Source organism: Malus sylvestris, chromosome 15 (assembly GCF_916048215.2).
Source record: "Malus sylvestris chromosome 15, drMalSylv7.2, whole genome shotgun sequence".
Taxonomy (NCBI): domain Eukaryota; kingdom Viridiplantae; phylum Streptophyta; class Magnoliopsida; order Rosales; family Rosaceae; genus Malus; species Malus sylvestris.
This window is the reverse complement of record NC_062274.1, coordinates 8522549-8545185: the sequence shown is the minus strand read 5'-3', so window position 1 is coordinate 8545185 and position 22637 is coordinate 8522549. Positions and strand designations below refer to the sequence as shown.

General features: G+C 36.8%; 4 protein-coding genes across 7 annotated transcripts in view; 2 read left to right on the top strand and 2 right to left on the bottom strand.

The window, feature by feature from the left end:
* LOC126603268 (UPF0481 protein At3g47200-like) overlaps nt 1–22637 on the top strand; it is a 92411-nt gene that overhangs the window by 30687 nt on the left and 39087 nt on the right. The window lies entirely within an intron of this gene.
* On the bottom strand, nt 1523–6105 carry LOC126603266 (G-type lectin S-receptor-like serine/threonine-protein kinase B120). Its single transcript, XM_050270056.1, has 8 exons — nt 5541–6105; nt 4541–5293; nt 3398–3508; nt 3066–3310; nt 2731–2941; nt 2386–2623; nt 2094–2244; nt 1523–2010 (listed from the first exon to the last, which is right to left on the bottom strand). Exons 1-8 carry the CDS (start codon nt 5950–5952, stop codon nt 1702–1704), a joined length of 2430 nt encoding a protein of 809 aa, XP_050126013.1. The 5' UTR covers nt 5953–6105; the 3' UTR covers nt 1523–1701.
* On the top strand, nt 7422–12485 carry LOC126603264 (CRC domain-containing protein TSO1-like). Of its 3 annotated transcripts, none has more exons than XM_050270052.1 (12): nt 7422–7623; nt 8109–8263; nt 8366–8807; nt 8920–9075; nt 9165–9715; nt 9806–9880; nt 9955–10111; nt 10208–10306; nt 10399–10465; nt 10910–11081; nt 11179–11956; nt 12098–12485. In XM_050270052.1, the coding sequence occupies exons 1-11, from the start codon at nt 7555–7557 to the stop codon at nt 11927–11929; spliced, it is 2694 nt and encodes an 897-aa protein (XP_050126009.1). In that variant the 5' UTR covers nt 7422–7554; the 3' UTR covers nt 11930–11956; nt 12098–12485. The 3 variants fall into 3 exon arrangements, with proteins under 3 accessions (XP_050126009.1, XP_050126010.1, XP_050126008.1); XM_050270053.1 differs by having other exon boundaries at nt 12095–12485; XM_050270051.1 differs by having other exon boundaries at nt 12048–12485.
* On the bottom strand, nt 12805–17417 carry LOC126603277 (uncharacterized). 2 transcript variants are annotated; one of them, XM_050270084.1, is made up of 10 exons: nt 17252–17417; nt 16606–16749; nt 16341–16455; nt 15309–15345; nt 15096–15165; nt 14747–14851; nt 13905–14055; nt 13706–13788; nt 13441–13534; nt 12805–13360 (listed from the first exon to the last, which is right to left on the bottom strand). In XM_050270084.1, exons 2-10 carry the CDS (start codon nt 16634–16636, stop codon nt 13270–13272), a joined length of 777 nt encoding a protein of 258 aa, XP_050126041.1. In that variant the 5' UTR covers nt 16637–16749; nt 17252–17417; the 3' UTR covers nt 12805–13269. The 2 variants fall into 2 exon arrangements, with proteins under 2 accessions (XP_050126041.1, XP_050126042.1); XM_050270085.1 differs by having other exon boundaries at nt 16606–16670.

The following is a 22637-nucleotide window of genomic DNA, read 5'->3' as shown; positions in this document are numbered from 1 at the left end:
TAGTGAACGTGGTTCGGCCGTCTGAATGTCAAACTCTAAATCCCACTTGAGAGTATCCAATCATAAAATAACTCGGCGTGCAATGCGCCGAACTCAGTAAACTGTAACACCTCACTTCGCCAAGAAGGCTAATGAGATGACCTCAATCAATAAGGATTCGGAAATCCTTCTCGACCGAGACTTGGATAGGTAACCAACCGTCATCGCCGCAGTGTTGTTGATGTTAACGGAAGATGCTGCGAGATCGGCTAATTCTACGGCGACAGAGCTATCTATGCCAACTTAAGATATCACCGGTTGCTTTCACAGTGCTGTTAATGCCAACGGAAGATGTGTCAGCAAAAAGAGAAAACAAAAATCTCAAAGTTGTTGAGAGAATTTGCGCAGGGCAGTTGTGTGTTGAATTGGAAGGGCCTCGAACGATGTACATCCTCCTCTATTTATAGCACTGGATACCTTCAAGGTTGAGTTAAAAACCTACTCGGATTAGGACTTCTTCTCCTGATCAAACACTAACTCGACCAGTCCTATTTTCACTATAATTGTGAACCTAGTCCTTTATTGAGCTGGATTCACTTCCGGGTTATGAATCTTGCTGAGACTCCTCATTGCACCAGGATTCGTCATGCAGCATGACTTAACCGACCCAGGTTTGGAAGCCCATGACCTAACCGATCCAGAACTAAACGATCCCTGCTAACCCTGTCGTAAGGCCTTCTGGGCCGAGAATAATTCTATACTCGGCCCAAACTGATATTTTGGGCCCAAACAATATGATATCAAAGCATGTTAATTGACTGCATCCAAATTGAGTATTTACTTTGACTTGCTGAAACTATGGAGTTTACTACCTTGTCTTACTGTTGCACTTAAATGACCAACGTAGAATAAGTTGCACATGTGTGCAACTATGCAATGGTCTCGCGTGAGAGGTCATGTTGAAGAATACAAGAATCTCAAATTGGAAAATGGACAAAAAAAAATTACAATACATATAACTAGATGGAGTCAACACGCAACGTTGTGTAAATATAAGAAATAAAAAAATTTATATAAAAAATCAGATTAAAAATAGTTGGTATAATTACTATATTATCCTTAATTTTTATGTTTATTATTCAATTTATCAAGATTGATAAGGGCATAAAGGAAATTTTACATTTTTTGATTGTCAAAGAGGGTTTTCCTAATAATAGTATAGATAAATGATTACATTTTTAATGACACCAAAGCCTTTTGTGGTAAAGTTATGGTCTACACCTGCAATGATCTGAATGTGAATTTTTTTTACATAATATTAAATGATTCCACTTCAAAATGGCGTAGAAATCTTTCGTGACAAAATTTCACACATGCGCTACTATGCAGGTGATAAGATGTACATGTCAATCTAGCAAATGTTCCACTTCTAATGGCACTATGATTAAACCCTCACACATGCACTGATGTATGCTGTACAAGTTGTACAATAAGATAATACCGATATGGTATTAGAGAGTCGTTGGGCGGTCTATCTAAAATCTTCAAAAAAAGCAATCAAATAAATTTATTTTTGGCCTGCAAAGATGCAGTCTCCACTCAATTGGATTTGTCTACCAATGGACACCCGAACATGGCGGGATGTTGATAAACATATATGTATATGATATATTACAACATTGATACAAGTGAACTAAACTCTACAACAAACAGCAGCCTTTGCTACCTAGCATGTATTGTTGAAGTCGTCACATCTATTGTAGATTGATGTCTTTGCCTACTTGAAGATGAATCTGCATCAGCGGAACTTAGCTGACTCCAAGATGCAGGTTCTTTAGGAAGAGGCAGAGCAAATGTTTCGTTGCTTAGCATCGAAACAACATCCGACATGTTTGGTCGATCCATAGCTCTTTCTTGCACACACAAAAGACCCACCTGAATGCATCTGGTAACTTCATTACTCGAACAAGAACCAGACAATGTCGAATCCATCAATTCCTTGCTCTTGCCTTCTTTCCACAAGCTCCAGGCCTAAAATACACAGCCTAATTTCAAAAATTGTAAATAAAAAAAAAATTAGTACACACATTGCCACATTTACAGAATTTACTTACATTGCCTAGTAAGTTTAATGGATCATCAGCCTCAAAGAAGGCAATGTTCTTCTTGCCACTTATGATCTCTAATAAGATCACTCCAAAGCTAAACACATCTGATTTTTCGGAAAAGAGGCCGCCCATGGCATACTCAGGAGACATATAACCACTAAAATCAGAGGTTAAATGCATTAGGAACTGAATTAATTAAAGAAAAAGGTACAGAGACCATTTATATCAAGACCAATAGTGGTGTATGAGCATTATGTTAATTCTGGGAAAATAACATGCAGCAAAACCTTTAACTTACAATGTACCAACAACCCGGCTTGTTTTTCCTTTAGTGTCACTGTCTGCGAAAATTCTTGCCATGCCAAAATCCGATATTTTAGGGTTCATGTCACTATCCAAGAGAATATTGCTTGTCTTTAAATCGCGGTGAATGATCCTTAATCTTGAGTATTTGTGAAGATACAGGATGCCTTGAGCAATCCCTTCAATAATGTTCATGCGCTTTCTCCAATCCAAAAGCTTCCGTTTGGTTGAATCTGCACTCAATCGAACAAAATCAATGAGAAAATACGGAAAAAATTATAACACCAACATTAAACATATATAGAACATGTAAATAGCTAAAAGATCAAACTGCACAAACCAAAAATGAAAGAATCCAGGCTTTTGTTGGGCATATACTCATAAATTAATATACTTTCTTCTCCTTCAATGCAGCATCCCAAAAGCCTAACCAAATTCCTGTGCTGAAGCTTACAAATAACTAACACTTCGTTTTTGAACTCCTCCAAACCTTGCCTCGAAATTTCGGACAACCTTTTCACTGCAATTTCCCTCCCATCCACTAGCAAACCCTGCAATTGATAATTTTCATTATATAAAAATCAAGCACGCTGAAGGTTTCAAAAAATTAATCTTGACAAAGACGAATACAATTATGATTAGCTATGTAAAGCTGTGTATTAACTGACGGCTTGCCTTATAAACAGGGCCAAATCCACCTTCACCCAGTTTATTAGCCTTGGCAAAGTCATTGGTCGCAGTTTGTATGGTAGAAAAACTAAACAAGGGTAGTTCTTGATCCTTTTGCCTGCCTAATTCCATCATATTCACAATTCTAGCTTCGTTATATTGAATTGGTGACACGTTGGTGGAACCAATTTGGACTAATCTCACTTGATCCGAATTGATAATCTCTTCTTGTTTCCTTGCTTCATCTCCTGCTTACATTAAGTAGGAAAATAGTGTCAATCATTACGGACATTGAGCAATGCAACCTAGCTAATTACAATCACATAAACTGATCAAACCTTGAAGTCTATTTCCATAATGCAGATAGCAGCATAATGATATTGGCATAAGAATCAAGAGGAAAGCCAAAGGAACTGCGATAGCCAGCCAGAGTTTCAATTTTTTACCATCTGAAAAGTGAAAGACAATGCCAACATTTTGCTAGTAAGTGTTAAATTACACTAACAAAAGTTACAAAATTGAAGGAATAAAAAAATTTGCTTAAATCCCACCATCTACTAAGAGAGAGATTTGAACTTGAGTGCAAGCGGGTTGACACACTGTCTTAACCAACTAGTCTCCTAAACCCTTTGAAATCAATGTCTTCTTGACCGAGTTTGAGATCTCTCCAATAGACCTTTCTATTTTGCAGGATATAATTTACCTCCAAAGTCTGTTTATAATACTGGAATCGTTTCATGCGTATATTATTATGTACAAATTTTTGTTTGAAGGTGTATATTATATGCAAGTTACAACCTTTAACTGCAGCTATACGCTATCGAACAAGAATATCTTTTCAGAATAATATATAAGTTATATATTGTGATTATGATCGATATATATAGTCGTCTCGCATATTTTTTTCATTAAAATACATTGATTAATTACATAAAGTCGAACAAGAAAACTAAAGAATTCCAAAGTACTTAATACGTTTCTGAATAAAACTACATGTTGATTAAACAATGCACCAAGATAAGAATATAAATTCGCTATTTGGTTGTCACCATGATCCAAGCATATACTAATATATTTTTTTTATGTTACCTTATTAATTATTGCAAACTAGCATATACTACGTATAGGAATGTCCTGTTGTACTTAAAGTAGTTGTCTTGTTATTATTATACTAATGTGAATAATTAATCTGGGATAATCTAATAATATAACATGACAGATCATATAATAAAAAAAACCAAACTTTTGATTGTATCTTGCACACCCTTATTTTGTTCCTATTCCTAAATTTTTATTTATTTATTCAATTTAGAAGGCTGAAAATAAATACAGCTATATTGAGGAAGAAAATATGTACGTGGAAATCACTTCTCTTTTCGGAACAAGGAATGAGTCAAAACCCTCAACCTCTCTCTCGAATCAAAACAGAAGGGATTTTTGGTTTGGTCAGTTAAATTTAAGACATTAATAGTTCTACTTACCACTTGAAGAAGTACTACCACCACGAATGTAAATAATCCCAGTGCCCTTCTCATCAACAATCTTCAAAAGATCCTTCTTACTCTGATAATAAAGTTGACAAACTGGTTGACCATCCTGAACCGCAACAAATGCAGTGCAAGAACAATTGCTCTTGCACAAAGTTTCACAATCACTAGTACCCATATAAATGGATCCATTATTAGACGTAGATGGCAACGAACCATTCATCACAGAAAAATCATCGCCATCGTCACACATAGATGGTAAAGTCACCAAACATTTTCCAGTATTACCCCCGCTCGAGTCCTCACACAAACCATGACTCACAGACCAAATATTCCCGTTCGCCAAAAAAAACTGGTCCAAATTTCCAGTTGAAGACATGACAAACCATATGAGGTCGTACTTCTTATTGTTGCTAAAAGTGTAGTAGGCAGCTTCTTCATCAATGGTTTGGTACCTAAAAGTGTAGTCATTATTTTCAGTTGTGTTGTCAAAAATAAACCTTAGGTGTTGTCCATCCCAGAACGCGATATCCATCTGGCGTCCATCTCCTCTCCAAACAGTAAGCTTTGTGAAGTTGATCCGGTCCATGGTTAAAGTGAAGGGACCGCGAGCTGGGTTTTGGGGGCTTGCCCAAGAAACAAGGATGTTATAGCTTGGCTGGGTTGTGTTTAGTTCAAACAACCCTAGTTCCATCCCAGGAAGATATGTATCACTTGGTACATCAAAACTTTGCCATATAACAGTACCTACGGATAGAAATCCGACGTATTAGATATGCGAACAAAAATCTCTGAGGGTCTGAAAACACAAAAATGTCTGAAAATATTATATATAGAATTTTGGCATATAAAAGTACTAAAGTTAATAACAGTTGATCAATAAAAAGAAAGAGATATACTATGAAAACAAATGTTGTATCTAATAGGGCTACATGTTAAAAAGGGGAATATTGGGGAAATAGAAATGATATACTATCAAAATCTCAGACCGTGCCTGTATCTGCTTCTTTAAGCACAAAATTTCCCGTGTCCAGAAGCGTTGCAGTTGTGTTGGGTGAGGAGGCAACATTTGCTGCGTTGACTATGACTTGCACTAGTCGACGGTCAGAGAGAAGCAGATTCCCAGACCGGATTTGTAGCACACCGGAGGAATCCAATATAGCAACATCGCGGTTACCAACCCAGACAACCTTGGTGGCATCAGCTTTGAACCAAATTCCCAGGTAGTGATATCCCGAAATAGTTTCGGTGAAGAAGCCAAGCTCGAAAATTCCACCGGCTGAGACTAGGGTTTGGTTGTCTGTCAGCATGTCTGCAGGTGTGAGTGTGTCTTTTGCAAGAGATGGAGATGAAGAGAAGGAAGAGAAAGAGATCAAGAAAATTGTAAGAGGAAGAAACATGGCCATTAATTTACAGAGATTAAGGTGCAGATCTGATCATGGATTATTTGAAACTAGAGAGTAGAGAGATCTAGGTGAAGATCCAGCTATGATCTATCCAACAATGAAAACCCAGCTAGACGCTTAGCTAGCTGAAGCCTCATAATTTTCATTAGTCAACTGTTTGAGGTTGTCTATATTCTGAGCCAGATTGAACTAGAAATACATATATATTTATGTATATTGGTCAATAAATTACCCACAAAACCGGCTTACAGTTTTGTACAAACCAGTTGACCCAAAAAATTACAGTTTTTTTTTTTTTTTTTTTTTAAGATAAAAATATTAAAGATACATAGAATCCAACAGAATTGCATGCCAAAGAATCGAACACATAATTCGCTTCACATAGTGACAAACTGACAACTACATGTTTTCAAAGTCATCTTAAACTTTAGACATTGAATAATTCTTAACTTTCACCAAATTAAGAAAATTCTTATCTTTCAATCCCTGTACGACTAAATAATAAAATTAAAACTCAAAAGAGTATAGCTCTAGTACTACTGCATATACTTTTGAGTAAAGTTATAATACTAGTAGGTTAAATAGTTAGTTGTTGGGAGAGGAGAATAGGTAGGTATAGTACTCGTACGATAGTGCATAAACATAGTTGTTTTCTGCCATTACAGTAAAACGCCATTTTATGAAGGGTGCGTTTTTGCTCGTCACCTTCAAGTGGTAGTAATGCTCATCACTCTATTTATCATTGTTACATAGTTTAAGTTTTGAGATCATCTAATGATAAATAGGATGATGAACATCACTATCACTTGAGAATAATGAACAAAAATATTCCCTTCTATTAAAAAACCAAATATGCGATTCTGGCATAAGAACATTACTATATCCTATTTTCCGACATAAAAAAATTGTTTACTTTTTTTTCTTCTTTGGCATAAAGAATGGACGATGACCACAGAGGTGGGTGTATTGACTTTGACAATATCAAACTTTCTTTCAGAAATGCTGATGAGATTCTCAAAGTGGGATTTTTTTTTAGATGCTGCTACCTCACAGTTTAACATTAGTTTTCATACTAATATTATAAAATATTATGTAAAAAATATGAATTAAAGCATCAATGCAGAGTCCAACTTTCAAAAGAGTCCTTACATTTATCGAAAATCCTGGCCAGATTTTATCAACAAAATTCTGGTCAAAGTTGAGCTTCCCTTTGGTTAATCAACTCAACGCAAATATAGTGAACCTTGTTAATAGAAAGATATTAGATTTGATAATGATAATGTCCAAGCCCTAAGTTGTAGGCGCATATCCAACAGAGTTTCAAAAATATCAAATTTAGTGCTTGGATCCGGCCCATTATTTAAAACCAAGCCCATTAAGACCAGCCCACATCAACATTAAATTACAATTCCCGCTTGGTTTTTAAAATCCCGCTCTCTTTTATTTTTCTTTTTAAGCGAGAAAATAAATTAAAAGAAAAATGTAAAAACTCACATTTTCTCTCAGACTTTCACATTTTCTCACCAGAGGTTAGTAAAGTGGGGAAAATGCAGGCGGAGAATTGTAGGGTTAGGGTTTCGATTAAGCTTCCGAGTTCACACCATGGATTCACCTGAAATTCCCAAAATCAAAGACAACACTTCACCTTCCTCAGATTCTCCTCCAGTTCAAGTAAATTTGTTTTTACTGCCAAATTTCAATCTTTCTGTTTTTGGATTAGGGATTTTTTTTACTTCCTTATTTGTGATAATTTTTTAATCTATAGGTATATCTTTACCCTTTATTTATACCTCCTTTTTGTTGTGATTTTTTAGTAAAATTATTGTCTATTTTTGTGAAATGGGTGATTTGTGGATGTGGGTTTTGGTTTAATTTTTGTGGGTTGAGGTTGGTGGGGTTGGTGCTTTGTAGGGGTAGTCAAAGTTAGGGTTTTGGACATTTGGAATTTGAGGGTTTAGTGGTGTTTTGTTGGAGAAGTTGAATTTGTGATTTTGGGGTCTTTCTCAATGTGCAATGCAATCGGTTTTCTGCTACTAATTGATGATCAAACGTTGAGTCGAGGCGTTAGTAGTTTGTCATTTCTGTTTCTGAATTGAGCATTGGCAATGTTGGTAGGAAATTGAATCTTTTATTCATATATGTTTCCTCTAATTCAGGAGTCACCAGTCTTCAGTTACATAAGCAATTTATCACCAATACAGCCTGTGAAGGCTTCACATGCAGTGCAAGGGTTCCCGGGACTTAGCTCTCCTCCTCTTGTGTTCACGTCACCACGCATAAATACACTCCGGGAAACAAGTTTCCTGAAAAGGTCCGGTATACATTAAATTCTAGTTCCAATTGTTTTTTTCTTCGGCAGTCTCTTTGTTGTTTCCGTATTTGCTCACTTTGACAGTTTCATTATTTTTACCAGGCCTCAATACCCGCGATTATCCGGTGTAGAAAAAACGAAATCACATGATGAAGCCAGGAAGTTTGTTGATGGTACAGTTGATTCCAGGAAACATATCACCCAATTGCAGATGGGATTGATTACTGATACTCAGGACTGTGAGACCAACAGTTCCTCAGAGGGTGTCGATGAATACTTAGCCGATCCCATGGAGATGGACTGTACGAATTCTTGTCAATCAGTCAATCCATGTTTGAAAGAATCTATCAATGCATCTGAATCTGAGGCACCACCAGAGAAGGCTAAAGAGGACCTTGACGGAAAGCAATTTGATGCAAAACCTGTGAAAAATAAAGAGCATAGTGATGGTGAGTTGCCATCTTCTGAGTGCCCAAAGGTTGGATCCGGCTTATCCATCGATAATGCTTTCAATGGGGAGTATCACCAAGGTTTTCATAATCAGGTAACTTCAGATTCTTGGCTTTACATTATAAAGAAAAGGACTAGGACATTTGATTACAAGGGATGTGATTGTTCCACATGTTCTTACAATTGATCCAAATTTTAAGTTACAGGGTATCGGAGGTAGACACCAGGATGATTGTGATCATAACCCTCCATCTCCTCGTGGACGTTTGCAGATTGGTCAGGTGTATGAGGATTGTACAGAGAAGGTTGGTGGAACCTCAAAGGGAATGATTGGAAACATGATATTGCATGCTCCTAATAAGGTATGCCATTTCATCTGAGTTTTTAGTTACTGTATGCTGCTAGGATATAATTAATTTTTTCTCGTATAATAACTGCAAGATTATTGTAGGCCAAAAATGACCAAGGTGGCATGCATAGACGTTGCCTTCAGTTTGAAGAGGCACCTCCTTGTGCCACTGGAAAAGGAGACAGTTCTTCTGTAGAGAAAGTTAACAATTCAGAACCACCTGCCAGCACAGCAGAATTGGAGATTGTGCAAGTACCTTATGCAGCAACTTCCAAGAGACAGATGGGAGCCTCATTGCCACCTCGGTATGGTGGAAGCTCTCCTTTAACTGTTCCCAAACCATCAGGTATTGGCTTGCATCTAAATAGCATAGTCAATGCTGCACCCGTTGTTCGTGGTGCAACAACCATAAAATTAGCAGATCACTACATTGGTGTGCAAGTTATGAAATCATCATCTGTTGTGAACCACCGTTTACCTGAGAATGTGAGGGATGAAACTGAGAATTCAATTGCCACAAGCTCCTCCATCACCCGGTCTCCCCATACTGTGGAATTTGAGCGTCATGGATCTCCACCCGAGAAGAGCAAATTAGATTCTCAGAATGTTGATAGTTATATGGAGTTGAACCAATCTAGCTCACAAAAGAAAAGGTCAGAGGCATGGTCTTTTATGTAGTGTGGTAAGATTCATTCATCATATCTGTCTGCAGTTCAAATACGTGTTTGTGTATGACCCTCCAGGAAAAAAACACCAAGCTCTAAAGATAGTGACGGGTGCAAGCGCTGCAACTGTAAGAAGTCCAAGTGCTTGAAACTGTAAGTTGATCTACTTTTTGTTCAATATTATAAGTGCATATTTGTTTGTCACATTTTAATACATTTCTTTGCAGTTATTGCGATTGTTTTGCTGCTGGAGTCTATTGTGCCGAAACTTGTGCTTGCCAAGGATGCTTTAATATACCCGATTATGAAGATACGGTTCTTGAGACGAGACAACAAATTGAAGCCCGTAATCCACTTGCATTTGCTCCTAAGATTGTACAGCTAGTGAGTTTCCAACAAAATTGTGGTACTAAACCCTTTTCAGTTACTGATGGTATGCCTTAATCTTGTAAACTGAACGATTGTATTTGCTTGTGACAGGAAGAAGAAATTCAATTTACACCAGCCTCAGCAAGACACAAAAGGGGATGCAATTGCAAAAAGTCAATGTGTTTGAAAAAATATTGTGAATGCTATCAGGTCTTGAATACTTATCTATATTTCCATGCCACAGTGTTTGTTATCTTTTCTTTTCAGTTCATCTTACATTTATGAATTGCTTCATCTCAAAGGCCAATGTTGGATGCTCCAGTGGATGCCGGTGTGATGGATGTAAAAATGTTTATGGCAGAAAGGGAGGTAAGCCTCTAAACCAAGAAACAGTGTTTCCCAATTCCATGTGATAACATTTGTAGTGTACTTGTTTTACTATGGATAACAAAGAATGTCCCCTTCATATTTATAGAATAGTGTATTCATGCCATATAGTCTAGTATGTTGTGTTGTCTACTTGTTGAAACATGATTTCACATATCAATGGTCTTGATAGACAACCTAGAAACAGAATTAGAAATCACCTGACAAATAGATCATAGAATATTACATAATTTTAGTGTATTCATCAGACGTTACTTTTATCTAAAGCATAATGCCTAAAAGAATAGGCTTGTGAAAGTAAACTAGAAAGAATTGTTGCTTTGCTGAAAGATATCTGGAACTACACACAAGTATTTGTTTGTCAGAAAAGTTGATCAGTTGGACTCTGTTTGTCTTAATACTACACTTCAATCTCGTTTTCTATAGATTATGTTCCAATAGAACATGGTGTGCTTAAAGACACGATTAGTGACAAAGCCAGTAAGGAAACATTTGATGAGAAGCTGGAAATGGTGGCAACAAAGAAAGATATTTTGTCTACTGATTTGTATGATTCTCACAACCACACTCCATTGACGCCATCATTTCACTGCTCAGAGTAAGAATCATTGATTTTGAAGTCACAATTATCCTGAAATGCTAAATCATAATGTTATTCTAATTAATTTTGATTGTTTATTTTCTTGTTTGTCTAGTCATGCAAATAATATACCAAAATCCCCGTGCCTTCCTGCAAGTTACCTTCGATCACCTGAATCTGATCTTACCATCATATCATCTTATGAAAAATCAACAAGATCCCCTCTGAGAAATTCAGAGACAGGTGGCATTCTTCTGGAGACAAGTAAAGAATTATCGGATATGGGTTATTACCACTGGCGAGAGGACTATGACAACATTGGAGTAGCGGACACTTTTTCAACAAGATACGACGCTGCCCCCACTACATGCCATAATACCCCATTATCAGATCTTTACTCAAAGGCCTCTGCTTCTTCCACATCATCAAGAAGTGATTGGAAAAATGCTTCACAAGCTCAGCTGTGTCCTGGAATTCAAGGTCTGTCATCTAGTAGTTCTCTTCATTGGCGTAGTTCACCAGTCACCCCAATGGCTCGGTTAGGTGGGACGAAATCTTCTCAGGGTCTTGACTTTGACAACGGGCTTTATGACATTCTGCATGAAGAAACGCCTGAGATACTGAAGGACAGTTCTAATCCTATTAGGTCTGTGAAAGTTAGTTCCCCCAATAAAAAACGGGTTTCTCCTCCTCACAACCACAATCATGAGCTTGGTGCAAGCTCTTCAGGGAGCTTGAGAAGTGGCCGCAAGTTCATATTGAAGGCTGTCCCTTCGTTCCCACCCCTTACCCCTTGTAGCAATTCCGAAGGTAGTAATATCATTCAGAACACTAGTAATCTTCACGATAAGGGCAGAAAGAAATGAATGGCCGTGACACTGATGGAGTCCACAGTGAGTACCTCGTCATTCCACCGCTTGCTACTCATATTATTGTTCTGAAGTTGTCATCAAAATGCTTACCTTTACATGTTTCTTGTTTCAGTTTTCACTCCGGGGGTGTCTCTGGTATTTACTTTTTGCAATTGGAAGCAGAAGACATTTGCAGACATTGTTATGTGGGTTCGGTTGTCCGGCTCGAGTGCGGAAACATCTTCAGATATCTTACAAAAAATTTCCCCCCATTTTGTGATGAGCAATCATTCGATTTGGTATGTAAGTGTACCAAAGTGGCTGCATTTCGCAAAGGTTATTGCAGAAAATTGGAAACGCAACATTGTCATTTTGTTTCTCATGATCTTAGCTATCAATTAATTGTTAAAATTATATTCCCACATTGATAGAGGCAATGACTACTGATTGTCGCAGTTCTTGATAATTTTTGTTATCCTTTTCTATTTTTTTGTAATTTCGAAAAATAAGTTAAATTCAATCTTATGGGATAACGATTTATTCGATAAATATGATGCTAAAAAAATTTGTATTTTCTTTTTTATTAAATTCAATTATGCACAGATTGGTGAGACCACTCCGTAACTGAAAGCGAATTGGCAAGGATTTTAGAGCTCAAGTGGTTAAGACATTTATGGAAGAACCCGAGGTCCTATGCTCCACTCTGGCTCCCTCTGTATTGCTTGCATAAAAAGAAATAAAAAAGTAGAGAATTTGTTTGTGGGCTTGTGGGCTGGGAGTGAAATTTGTGGATAGGATTTGAAAAGCCCAATGGATTGGCCCAGGCTCGGTTAATTTGAATGCTAATCTAGGCTTTAAATCACAGCGGAAATCCAACGGCTAAATCAGGCTATGAAGTATGAAGTATATATTAAACACTAAAATATACATTAAGAAGCATCATTCTCTACCATTTTACATGCATTAATAAAATTTCCAAAATACTGATACATTCAGAATCACTTTTATTATCAAAACAACAAAATTTTGTGGACGGGGACGAAGAGACTCCATCCAGCTCCCATCCCCTACCCTAACCGAAGAACACGGATGCAAACCTCGTAGCAACCGGGCAACCAGGACTCGAGTACAAGAGCGAGCCTCGGTTAGAAAGTTATTGCAAGGAAAAGAGGGTAACACGGAGAGTGAAATGGAGATCATAAGGCACTAGTAGCTATAAGAAATGCCACTACCATGTATATATGCCCATACCACCATCTAATGTAGTATGCCCTTTCTAATCCTCTTTTTTTATTTATTTATAATCTCCTCGTTTGTATTCCCCGCGCTAACTCACCATTCCCAGATATCTTCCGCTAGTAAGATCGGGATCCCTCAAGCCCCAGACTTGCAGTTAGCCAAGTACAAACGTCATCGGTCTCTTCAGGGATTGTGTAGTGACCCAGCCTGCACTGCCAAACTAGGTAAGCATTCAAGAAATTGATACTGGAAAGAACAAGACAAGTCCTTAGGGACGAATGACATACCCGTTGTATTTTCTAAACATGAGATTTCTAAATCCTGCTGAATTCAAGGTCTGCGCAGATTTCTCTCCATGTTCATATGCGACCACATCATCACCTGCAATGAAGAATTAAGGCATCCTTAGAAGTTGCAATTATAACCAGTTAAGACGAGCAGGCAACTGGAAACTTGCAATTCTTCAATATTACTTATGGAAGGGGAGGTAGGGGAAGAGATTCTACCAAATAACTTAAGCTATACTACCATATATGAGAAGAATATGTTTACCTAAGCCATGACATAGCAAAATGGGCAAGAATGCTGCATGCCTTGCAGCCTCGTGTGACCTTTCCATCCGGTTCCTCAAAGTTCTGCCACACAAAAAGAAAGACGGATGAACCGACTGCTTATAATAGAATGTATAGGTTGTGCTGATGTGTTGTACATGAGCAATTTTAAGTCAGTGCGCATATGAAAGAAGCCGAACCTTGAACACGGAAGCCAGCCACTTAAACCAACAATTGCACTTAGGTTTACTGGGTACGGGTTTCCATTCCCATATTGCCCTAAAACACGGCACGTGGCTGAGTAGAGGGCAGTTGCAGCACCCATACTGAAGCCACCCACACCAAGTTTTACTGTTCATGATAGTAAAAAATAACATGAGTCATACAAAGAATTCATAATTCCAATCAGAAAAAAAAAATACCTCAAGAACACATCATTTTACAGTCAATCATTTTATAAGAATATCCTACTCCCAACTTAACAAAACATCATTAGTTATTCTCCCCGTAGATTTTTGTTGTAATAGCTAAACAACCAACTTCCTCCGCTAATAGTTCTTTGTTGAAAGTTACCATATCATCGACTGAGTAAATTTGCTAATCACGAGAACCTTCTTGAAAAATAAGGTTAGAGATATTTCAACAGCAAAGGTGAAGATCAAGTGAGAGTATGCAATTCAATTGGTAAAAATCAATTATGCAATGAACTTGTTCCATGGCACAAACAAAATTAAATAAACTGGATGAAGAAAATGCAGGAGATAATAGGAGAACTGATCATATATACTTTTTCTCAGGTAACTCATGACTCATGAGAGCTGTATGAACAAGAAGGCAAATAAGTTCACTATAGAACAGTGGAGGATGGAATTTGCAGAGAAATTTGACTATTTTCCCAATTCCCCGAACTCTTTACATTTTGTTCTTTTAAGTCTACCAAGATTTATCAGCGGCCCAAACATCTTATGTTAAATCCTTTAACTGTACATGTTTCTAACAACTATAACTAAATACTAGAGTTGGAGCTTTCAAGAGAACTTACTATCAGCAGGCTCTGTTGACAAAAGATTTGCGACATGCGCTGCTGAGGCATCTAACCCCTCCATATCATCAGGAGCATCTTCTGAAATTTCTCCCATGTCAAACCCTGTAATAAATCACTCGAACACTTTAGACTATGCGTTACATATATTTTAGGCAATCAATGTCCATGTGATCTTGGGAGCAGCCTCTCCATAAAATGGGGGTAAGGCTAGCCGACATTCACCTCTCCCAGACCCTGCGTAAAGCGGGAGCCTTGTGCACTGGGTACGACCTTTTAATGTCCATGTGATAAAGCTCAAAGCCAACCTGAACTTGATAAATACGGAAACTAAAACAATCAATCTTACAAGCAGTGCAAGGGAATCCGCCAAATAGAGCTACAGGTCGAGAAGGAGCAGTAGGGCAAATCCACTTGATCTGTACAATAAGTTCAACAAATACTGATAATAAATTGTAATAACCAAACTTGGCAGCATATTCTGTAATAATAGAAGGTTTAGGGCTGCTGGTGATGAATGTTGCATAATGGTACAACGAAACTTAAAAGTTACTATCCTTACGTTAGGAAGAGGAAGGCTTTCCAAGAGCTGGGACCAACTGCAAAACAAAGCACAAAGTGGGAAAATCCAACTTAGTCACTACTCAGTACTCACTAACCAAACTCGTCAAATGAGCAAAATCCGAGCTAGAATAACATAATATTTTGAGTCCAAAAGCTACGAAGGTTGGTGGCACACTTCAAGCTTGAAAATCAACACAATACAATTTACGAAACACTTCTTAAAATCATATAAAATATAATTTTGGGAGCACATATAATCAACATAAGCATAAAACTAATCAATAATTGTAGAATTCTGATGCTTTCAAATGTCCTAGCTCAAAATGGTCCAATCATCCTTCGTTAAAACGAATATTTGAGATTAATTAGTCCTGAATTAGTACTATGTAAATTGTTAATTAGTATATTTCAACTTGATTATCTGCTTAAAGGGCAACTAAGCTAGTGAAAAGTGGTCCCCTATTCTTGGCATTGGAATATTCAAATACTTGATTCAAGACTTCTCCATCGAGACTTGGAATGAAACAAAAAGGAAGAAAAAGACAACTAATCACATTGTATCAGGTATCAATTAGAAATAGAATCTTCTAATTGCAACAGAGTTCAAGGAATTAGTTAAATAACAGGCTTGTGCAGATCAGGACAAAGACATTGACATACTCTGGCTTTCTCTCCTTTGTCTTTTATGTGGAACACACAAGTCCACCATCCTCTTACAAGAATATGCTCATTTAAATGGAAAAGGAATCACATTCACACCAAGAGTTTCATATAAAGAAGGAATATCAGGCTCACATAGATGACAATTATAAAACTCTGCATTCTTAACATCATAACTATTGATCCATGCACGTCCGCAATCCATGATAAGCTATAATTTGATCATGCATGAGAAATTAGGTTCCACTGATGGATCGGTTTACATGGACTAAATTTCACCTAAAGCGTTGACAAATTGTAACAAAATGCAAAGAGTGTTTTCAAATCACAAAAGAACATATGATAATCTGCAAAAGAATAGCCTTAGTACCTTGAGCCCTTATCACCAAGGCCATGTAGCCAAACTATAGTTGCTTGGTGTCTCCCTTTAGGCCTCACTACATGGGTCCTTCCAAACTCAAACGCCCTGCTACCAGTTCTACTACCTGACATATTGCAGCAGCAAATTGTCACAACATAAAACCAGCAGGCCTAATATAATCAGAATATCGGCAAGAGCCAAGATAACTAGTTGTAACAAGCTACTTTACTCCGTATACAAACGAAATAGACACCAGCAGACAAAAATGACTAACCAGAAGCGGCGTTGGAGCTATTGTAGCTCATTCTCTCTGCACGAAATGCACACCGAAGAGTCTTCCTACAATTGAGAAACTCAATATTGGCTTTATCTATTTATACCAATGCAAGGGGGTGCACATGTAATAAAACCCATGAATCTGCATAAGTCCTCAGACAAGTTAAACAATGGTTCTAATCAACAATATCAAAAAGCGAAAGGCACCCAGAAAAGAAGAAGGGACAGGAAAAGCTAGGAGGATTTATGAGCACATAAATGCAGAAAAATGAACTATCAAAGTCTTTTGGAGTGTGCAACGCTCATTGCTCACAGAGATTGAAAGCAAAGAATCTAATGCTAGTGGGCAGCAGGCAAAGTAAAGCACTTCCAGCTACAGCAACCCAAGAATACAAAACCACAAATGGATTTTCTTTCTGAAATAAGAAAGAAAGTTCCATTCTTTTTCAAATAAATTTAAAAAAAATGACATTTTGAAAGATACCCATTAAATAAAAATAGAGGTTTGAAATGTTTCACTAGTTGAACGAGGTAATGAAATTGCAGGTGCTGAAAAAGATCTGCGATATATATATTATATTGAATAATAAATATTGCAAGTGAGAAAGAAAAGTGGGGTTTGAGCTTTTTAATTTTGTACCAACCTGGTTCCCAAAAGAATAAGGGCTTTTTCTCTTTCTTCTTACTTCTCTGTGTTTTGCTTTTCTTTGCTTCCCACAACTTTCTCTCTCAGTCTCAGCCTCTGTTCTCACTCCTTTTCCTTTTTTTTTTTTTTTTTTGTTTGTTCATACGAATCAATCATACCTCAAAAACCACCTACAAACACAGACGGTGAAATTTACAGGGTCTGAAAACTACTCATTTTCTTACAGGTTTTTACCAAATGCCCAGACCAAAATGCCCTTCCCATGTCCCACCACTTGTTTATAATTTACCACAGTTTTCCTTCTTTCTTTTTTTGTGAATTTTGCAAATATCCTGTTAGAAAGATAAAAAAATTGAATTTCACTCTTTTTTATCCCGTTACATTTTTTCTTTTATTTCTAATCGTAAGATTGAAAATATTTAATCTACACATAATGGAATTAAAATAGTTTTGAATCCGAATCAAAGTGGATTGAGGATGAAGGATACTGGTGAGATGCTAAATCCTAAATCGGTAAATACCTTCTTTTTCAAAATATTAAACTCCATATACCTCAATGGAGATTGAAGATGTTTCATGTCTTAGATTGAGTTATTGAGTTGAACATGATACATTTTGCTTATAAATGGACAGAAATATTATTAGTCCGTACTTGGATTCCAACATTATTGCATGTGTAGACATCTCAATTCAAATCTCTGTCTTCCATTTCCTTTTATTAATATCTCTCGCCGAGAAACAATGCAAGATATGCAACTCATTGGGACAATAAAGTGGTACATTAAGATTCTTCATCTTTTCTGCCTTTTTTGGTGTGTAAATTCACCTAGTATCCTTGAGTTTGTTCCTCAGATGGCATACATGTTCACCACAAGCAAAAGTGGCATTCCATCTGTCGAAATATAGGTGAGGCCAACTCTCTTATATTTGTGAAGATACTCGTCTAAATTGGCACTCCTCCATGCTACTTGTTCTAAAATGCAATACAAAAGTTATTAAACATTAACTACTAATTCTTACATTTAGTGATATTTTTCCTTTTGATTTGCTAAGCTCCAACTTTGTTGTGGTTACATTGAAATGAATTGAAGTCGAACTTTCAGTTGACCGTAAACCCTAACTCAGTTACTAGTAGTACGTATTCTCCCTCTCCGCTTGAGTTAATCCTATTTTTGAAAGACATATTTGCTTAAACAAAGAAAAAGAAAGACGGTAAATGTCTTCATCATACAGCTAAATTACATGTCTCTATGAGGAATTTAGGACAAAAGAAAGTCATTTAGTTTTAGTGCTTTTGTTTTATGTGACATTTAGTTTTCCCTTTTAAGTTGTCAACTATCACTTATTGAAATCAGAATCATAGTTATCTATTTGTGCAAGAAAAACTTTGGTTTACATACAAAAGTGAGAGTCGCAATCTTCTTTGCATTTGGAATAATCATGGGATAGGACTCAGACAGATCTCGCACTTATGATTTTTAGCCTTACTTAACCTATAAATCACATATGATGTTCCTAATCAGACGTGATTGATTACAATTTGTTAACACCATGAGTTGGACACGGATTGTCTACCCTCCCACTTCCGGTGTTTTCCTGTGTCCTCTTGTTTTGTGTGGTCACGGTTAAGTCACGTCAACATTTTATATTGTTTTTTATAGAGATAATAAGACAAAAATGAATAGTAATATAAAATGTTGACGTAGCTTAACCGTGACCACACAAACAGGAGGGCACGGAGGGCACCGGAAGTGGGAGGGCAGACAATCCTTGTCCCCATGAGTTAGACATTATAATTAGGTATTTAACTCGCTATTCATGGAAATCGAACATAAGACCTCTCAATTATACATGAAAACGAATACTATTGGACCATATTACAAGTAATTATTGATTTCCTAATAGGAAGCAATTTTTACACGGAAGATGATTCTCTACCCTCCTAATCTCTCTCCCCTTCCCTCCCTTCCTATTTAAACCATTACTATTAGGCCATGTCAACATCTTATTTTGAATTTTTTATAGAAAGAAAAAGACAAAAATGAGAGTGTGAGGGGAGGGGAGGGAAATAGATGGAAATAAAAGGAGAGAGAATCCTACTCCTTTTACATACACTTTTTAGCTTATGATTTCCACACACCCATTTAGCTTCTTACACAATCCTTTGTATTCATCGCCACCAAATTGAATAAATCAAATGAAATCAACAGTTATGATTAAACAATGATGAATAAGAGGCTAAAAATGTGTGAATATGACTTCCCTTTTCTGATTCCTTTGAGACTTCCCCAAACTGAAAATATAATTTGATTGTTTATAGTTTGGCATCAAAGTGTAAACACTTCAATATTGTAACCAAAATACCAAATCAATGCCCAAGAATGGCTCAAAATGGAGATTAGACTAAGGGCTTGTTTGGATGTGCTTTTAAAATGTCTGAAAGCGCTTTTGGGTAAATTGATTTTAAGTTCCAAAAGCCCTTTAAGTGCTTTTTGGCTTTTTGGAAGAAGCATCAAATATGTGATTCTTACAGGAAGCACTTAAAATGCTTTTCTATGATTCATTTGGATTATTACTAAGAATTGGTGTTAAAAACATTTTCACCAAAAGTGATTTCTGTTATTTTAAAAGCACATCCAAATGAACCCTAAAACTAATGATGCTTAACAAATAATATTTTCGGATTGTGGAGAATTTTCTGAAATTTTATATTATTAACACATTCCACATGTTCTCCACCCTGCAGATTCCAAGGCCTTGTTAATTATTTTATAAATAATTAGGGTTCAAAACTTCAAAATTCATCTGCTAAATGCTAGGCTGTGCCTGTGAGTATTGTGACTATCTGTTGACCCTAAAAACTACTAAGCCTACGTGGCATGCAGATCGAGTAACTAATGAGCTAACTACGTCATTCGGTTGTATGCGGGCATACCAACTCATCGACCGAGCTTGGCCGAGAAGTAAAATATGTTGATGTTAGGTTGGGTGCGCTGCTAACTTCTGAATCTCGCGACTGCGGCCGAGGAAGGAACACATCTCGGCCTTAGGGTTCTAGAGCCTGAAGACAAGGCTGCTAGTTCTGCGAAATTCAATATCAAATCCGGCTTTCAATGCGCCGAATGTAGTAACTTGTAACACCTCACTTCGCCAAAAAGGCTAATGAGATGACCTCTGCCAATAAGGATTCGAAAATTCTTCTCGACCGAGACTTGGATAGATAACCAGTCGGTTCTGTTGTCGGCTGATTCTACGGCAACAGTGCTGTTTATCCAAACTGAAGATGTGTTGGCGAAAAAGGAAAATAAAAATCTCAAGGTTGTTGAGAGGTTTCGCGTAGAGTGAGGGTTTGTGCAGGGCAGTTTGTGTGTTGAATTGGAGGTGCTCTCTCCGTCGCAGAGCATCTTGTATTTATATCATTCTGTCTTCTACTTGGCACGGCCAGATAGTAGAGTCCAATTGCAACTCTAACTGGTGGAATGAAAAACTGACATAGGCTAAAGCCTATCTTCCAGATGGCTATCCGTAATTTTCAATAAATAAATAAAAACATATCCAAGATTATCACATCATGACCAAAGACATAGCCTACCTAAGCCTCCTATCTCATCACCTTTAATGGAATTATCACATCATGACTAAAGGCAAAGCCTACCTAGGCTTCTTATCTCATCACCCCCATCCATGCACGCATCTTGATCCCCTTTCTTTAATATCAACTTGCAGCATATCCAATCCACACGTCCACACACATCCCAACTCAAATTGAATTGTACCGCTTGCTTGGGGATATAATCTACATCCTATTCATCACGTTTAAAAATATGCCAAGATAATTCAAATTAAAAGATAATTATTATGATATCATAATATTATCCTTTGACAATAACAAAAAATTATCCACACTTTTCCATCCGACGGTTGAGAACTATGCTTACTCAACGGCCTTGATTATACAGACCGATGATGTAAATTTGGGTCCAAACACTATCATATGCATATATAAAATACAAGCAAGTTTCAATGTGCTTTTTGTTGTATATAGGGCCTACCTAGCTACTTCTGCTGTGCTGCTGGGCCTCAAATTACTGGATTATTTTTGGGTTTTTCGATTTTGTTTTTTATTTTATTTATTTATTTATAAATAATTGCAATGAGTGACAACATCATGTTGTATATGGTCGAACTCGAAGGGGTGTGGCCTTGATCATGCCTGAGAAAATTGTTGGGGAAAAACTCCCCTTGTGGGGCGAAGTAATCCCTCATCAGTCATGAGCAGCTCGGCTCATTTGTTAGGAGGAAAAATATAAGTGATGGGTTTTCAAGTGCAGAAATGAGTTTGTCTGAGAATAAGATGAATGAAGGTAAGAAATCAAATAAGATGACGCGCCACACAAAATTGGGGATACGATGAGATAAAATTTTTAGTCTTTTCAGAAATTAAAAAAAAAAAAGGGGGTTTAGAAAATAATTTATAAATTTCAAGTTCTAGATAAGAAATCATACAAGAGATTTTGTGGCTTGATATGATGCTCCGAAAATATTGTGTAAGATGAGATAAGATTTTAAATTCTATCAGTAGTGTCAGATTCAGACATGGTTTTGGTATTGTAAGCTTGATACATATTGTTGGCTCATTCTTTGATAATTTAAACTTTTGAATCTAGTCCATACTCAACAAGATTTCAAAGCCTTCTTTGCAAGGGGTCCTGAGTTTGATTCTCATTCCGCACTTCTTTGTTGGTTCATAGAAAATAGTAGGGCTACACCTATATGATGGGGTTACAGCTCATCATTTACATATTGCTTTGATAGTAACCTTTTTTATTTTTGGTTTTTAATTTCATGAGGTTATGGATCCAAATTTAGAGGTCTACTTTTGATTCCTTCCAAGTCTTTTCTACTTGGTTTGCAGTTTCTTTTGTTCCTTGCTTGGTCTGTTCCCTTTGCATCTTTTGCAACCCGTTGGTTTTAAGGCTTTTTGGGTGCTTGTTTCTTCTTGCTGCTTTGTAATTTGGCTCTTTGCATGGGAGCTCTCCCTTTTGTCCCTTTATTTGGTGTTGCTACATTATCTATTTACCAATAATAAAACATAATATATATATATATATATATATATGTGTGTGTGTGTATTAATGTACGCATGAGATTAGCTTATCATCAGATACCTTGTTAATATTCCATCATTGATATCTCCGACTTAACTTCAAAAGTATTTTAACATATATGAATTTTATTATCAAGTTTATGTATCAAATTTATAAAAAAAAAAAAAAAAAAAATAGAGCTGATTATGATAGCTCCGCTGTTGACAGTGGTGTTATTGCAAATAGTTTTGTATAGTGGTGGAAAATAAGATATGTAATTGCTACATGGTCAGCTGT

What these genes read in the sequence shown, in the direction of transcription:
- LOC126603266 (XM_050270056.1), bottom strand. Translation starts at nt 5,952, where the DNA reads ATGGCCATGTTTCTTCCTCTTACAATTTTCTTGATCTCTTTCTCTTCC. An exon ending in TGGTAGTACTTCTTCAAGTG is followed by an intron (nt 3,509 to 4,540) that starts GTAAGTAGAACT and finishes TTCACTTTTCAG; the next exon opens with ATGGTAAAAAATTGAAACTC. An exon ending in CATTAAACTTACTAGGCAAT is followed by an intron (nt 2,011 to 2,093) that starts GTAAGTAAATTC and finishes TGTGTATTTTAG; the next exon opens with GCCTGGAGCTTGTGGAAAGA.
- LOC126603264 (XM_050270052.1), top strand. Translation starts at nt 7,555, where the DNA reads ATGGATTCACCTGAAATTCCCAAAATCAAAGACAACACTTCACCTTCC. An exon ending in CTCCTAAGATTGTACAGCTA is followed by an intron (nt 10,112 to 10,207) that starts GTGAGTTTCCAA and finishes TGCTTGTGACAG; the next exon opens with GAAGAAGAAATTCAATTTAC. An exon ending in AATATTGTGAATGCTATCAG is followed by an intron (nt 10,307 to 10,398) that starts GTCTTGAATACT and finishes TTCATCTCAAAG; the next exon opens with GCCAATGTTGGATGCTCCAG.
- LOC126603277 (XM_050270084.1), bottom strand. Translation starts at nt 16,636, where the DNA reads ATGAGCTACAATAGCTCCAACGCCGCTTCTG. An exon ending in CGGATTCCCTTGCACTGCTT is followed by an intron (nt 14,852 to 15,095) that starts GTAAGATTGATT and finishes GATTTATTACAG; the next exon opens with GGTTTGACATGGGAGAAATT. An exon ending in ATGTTTAGAAAATACAACGG is followed by an intron (nt 13,361 to 13,440) that starts GTATGTCATTCG and finishes TTGGCAGTGCAG; the next exon opens with GCTGGGTCACTACACAATCC.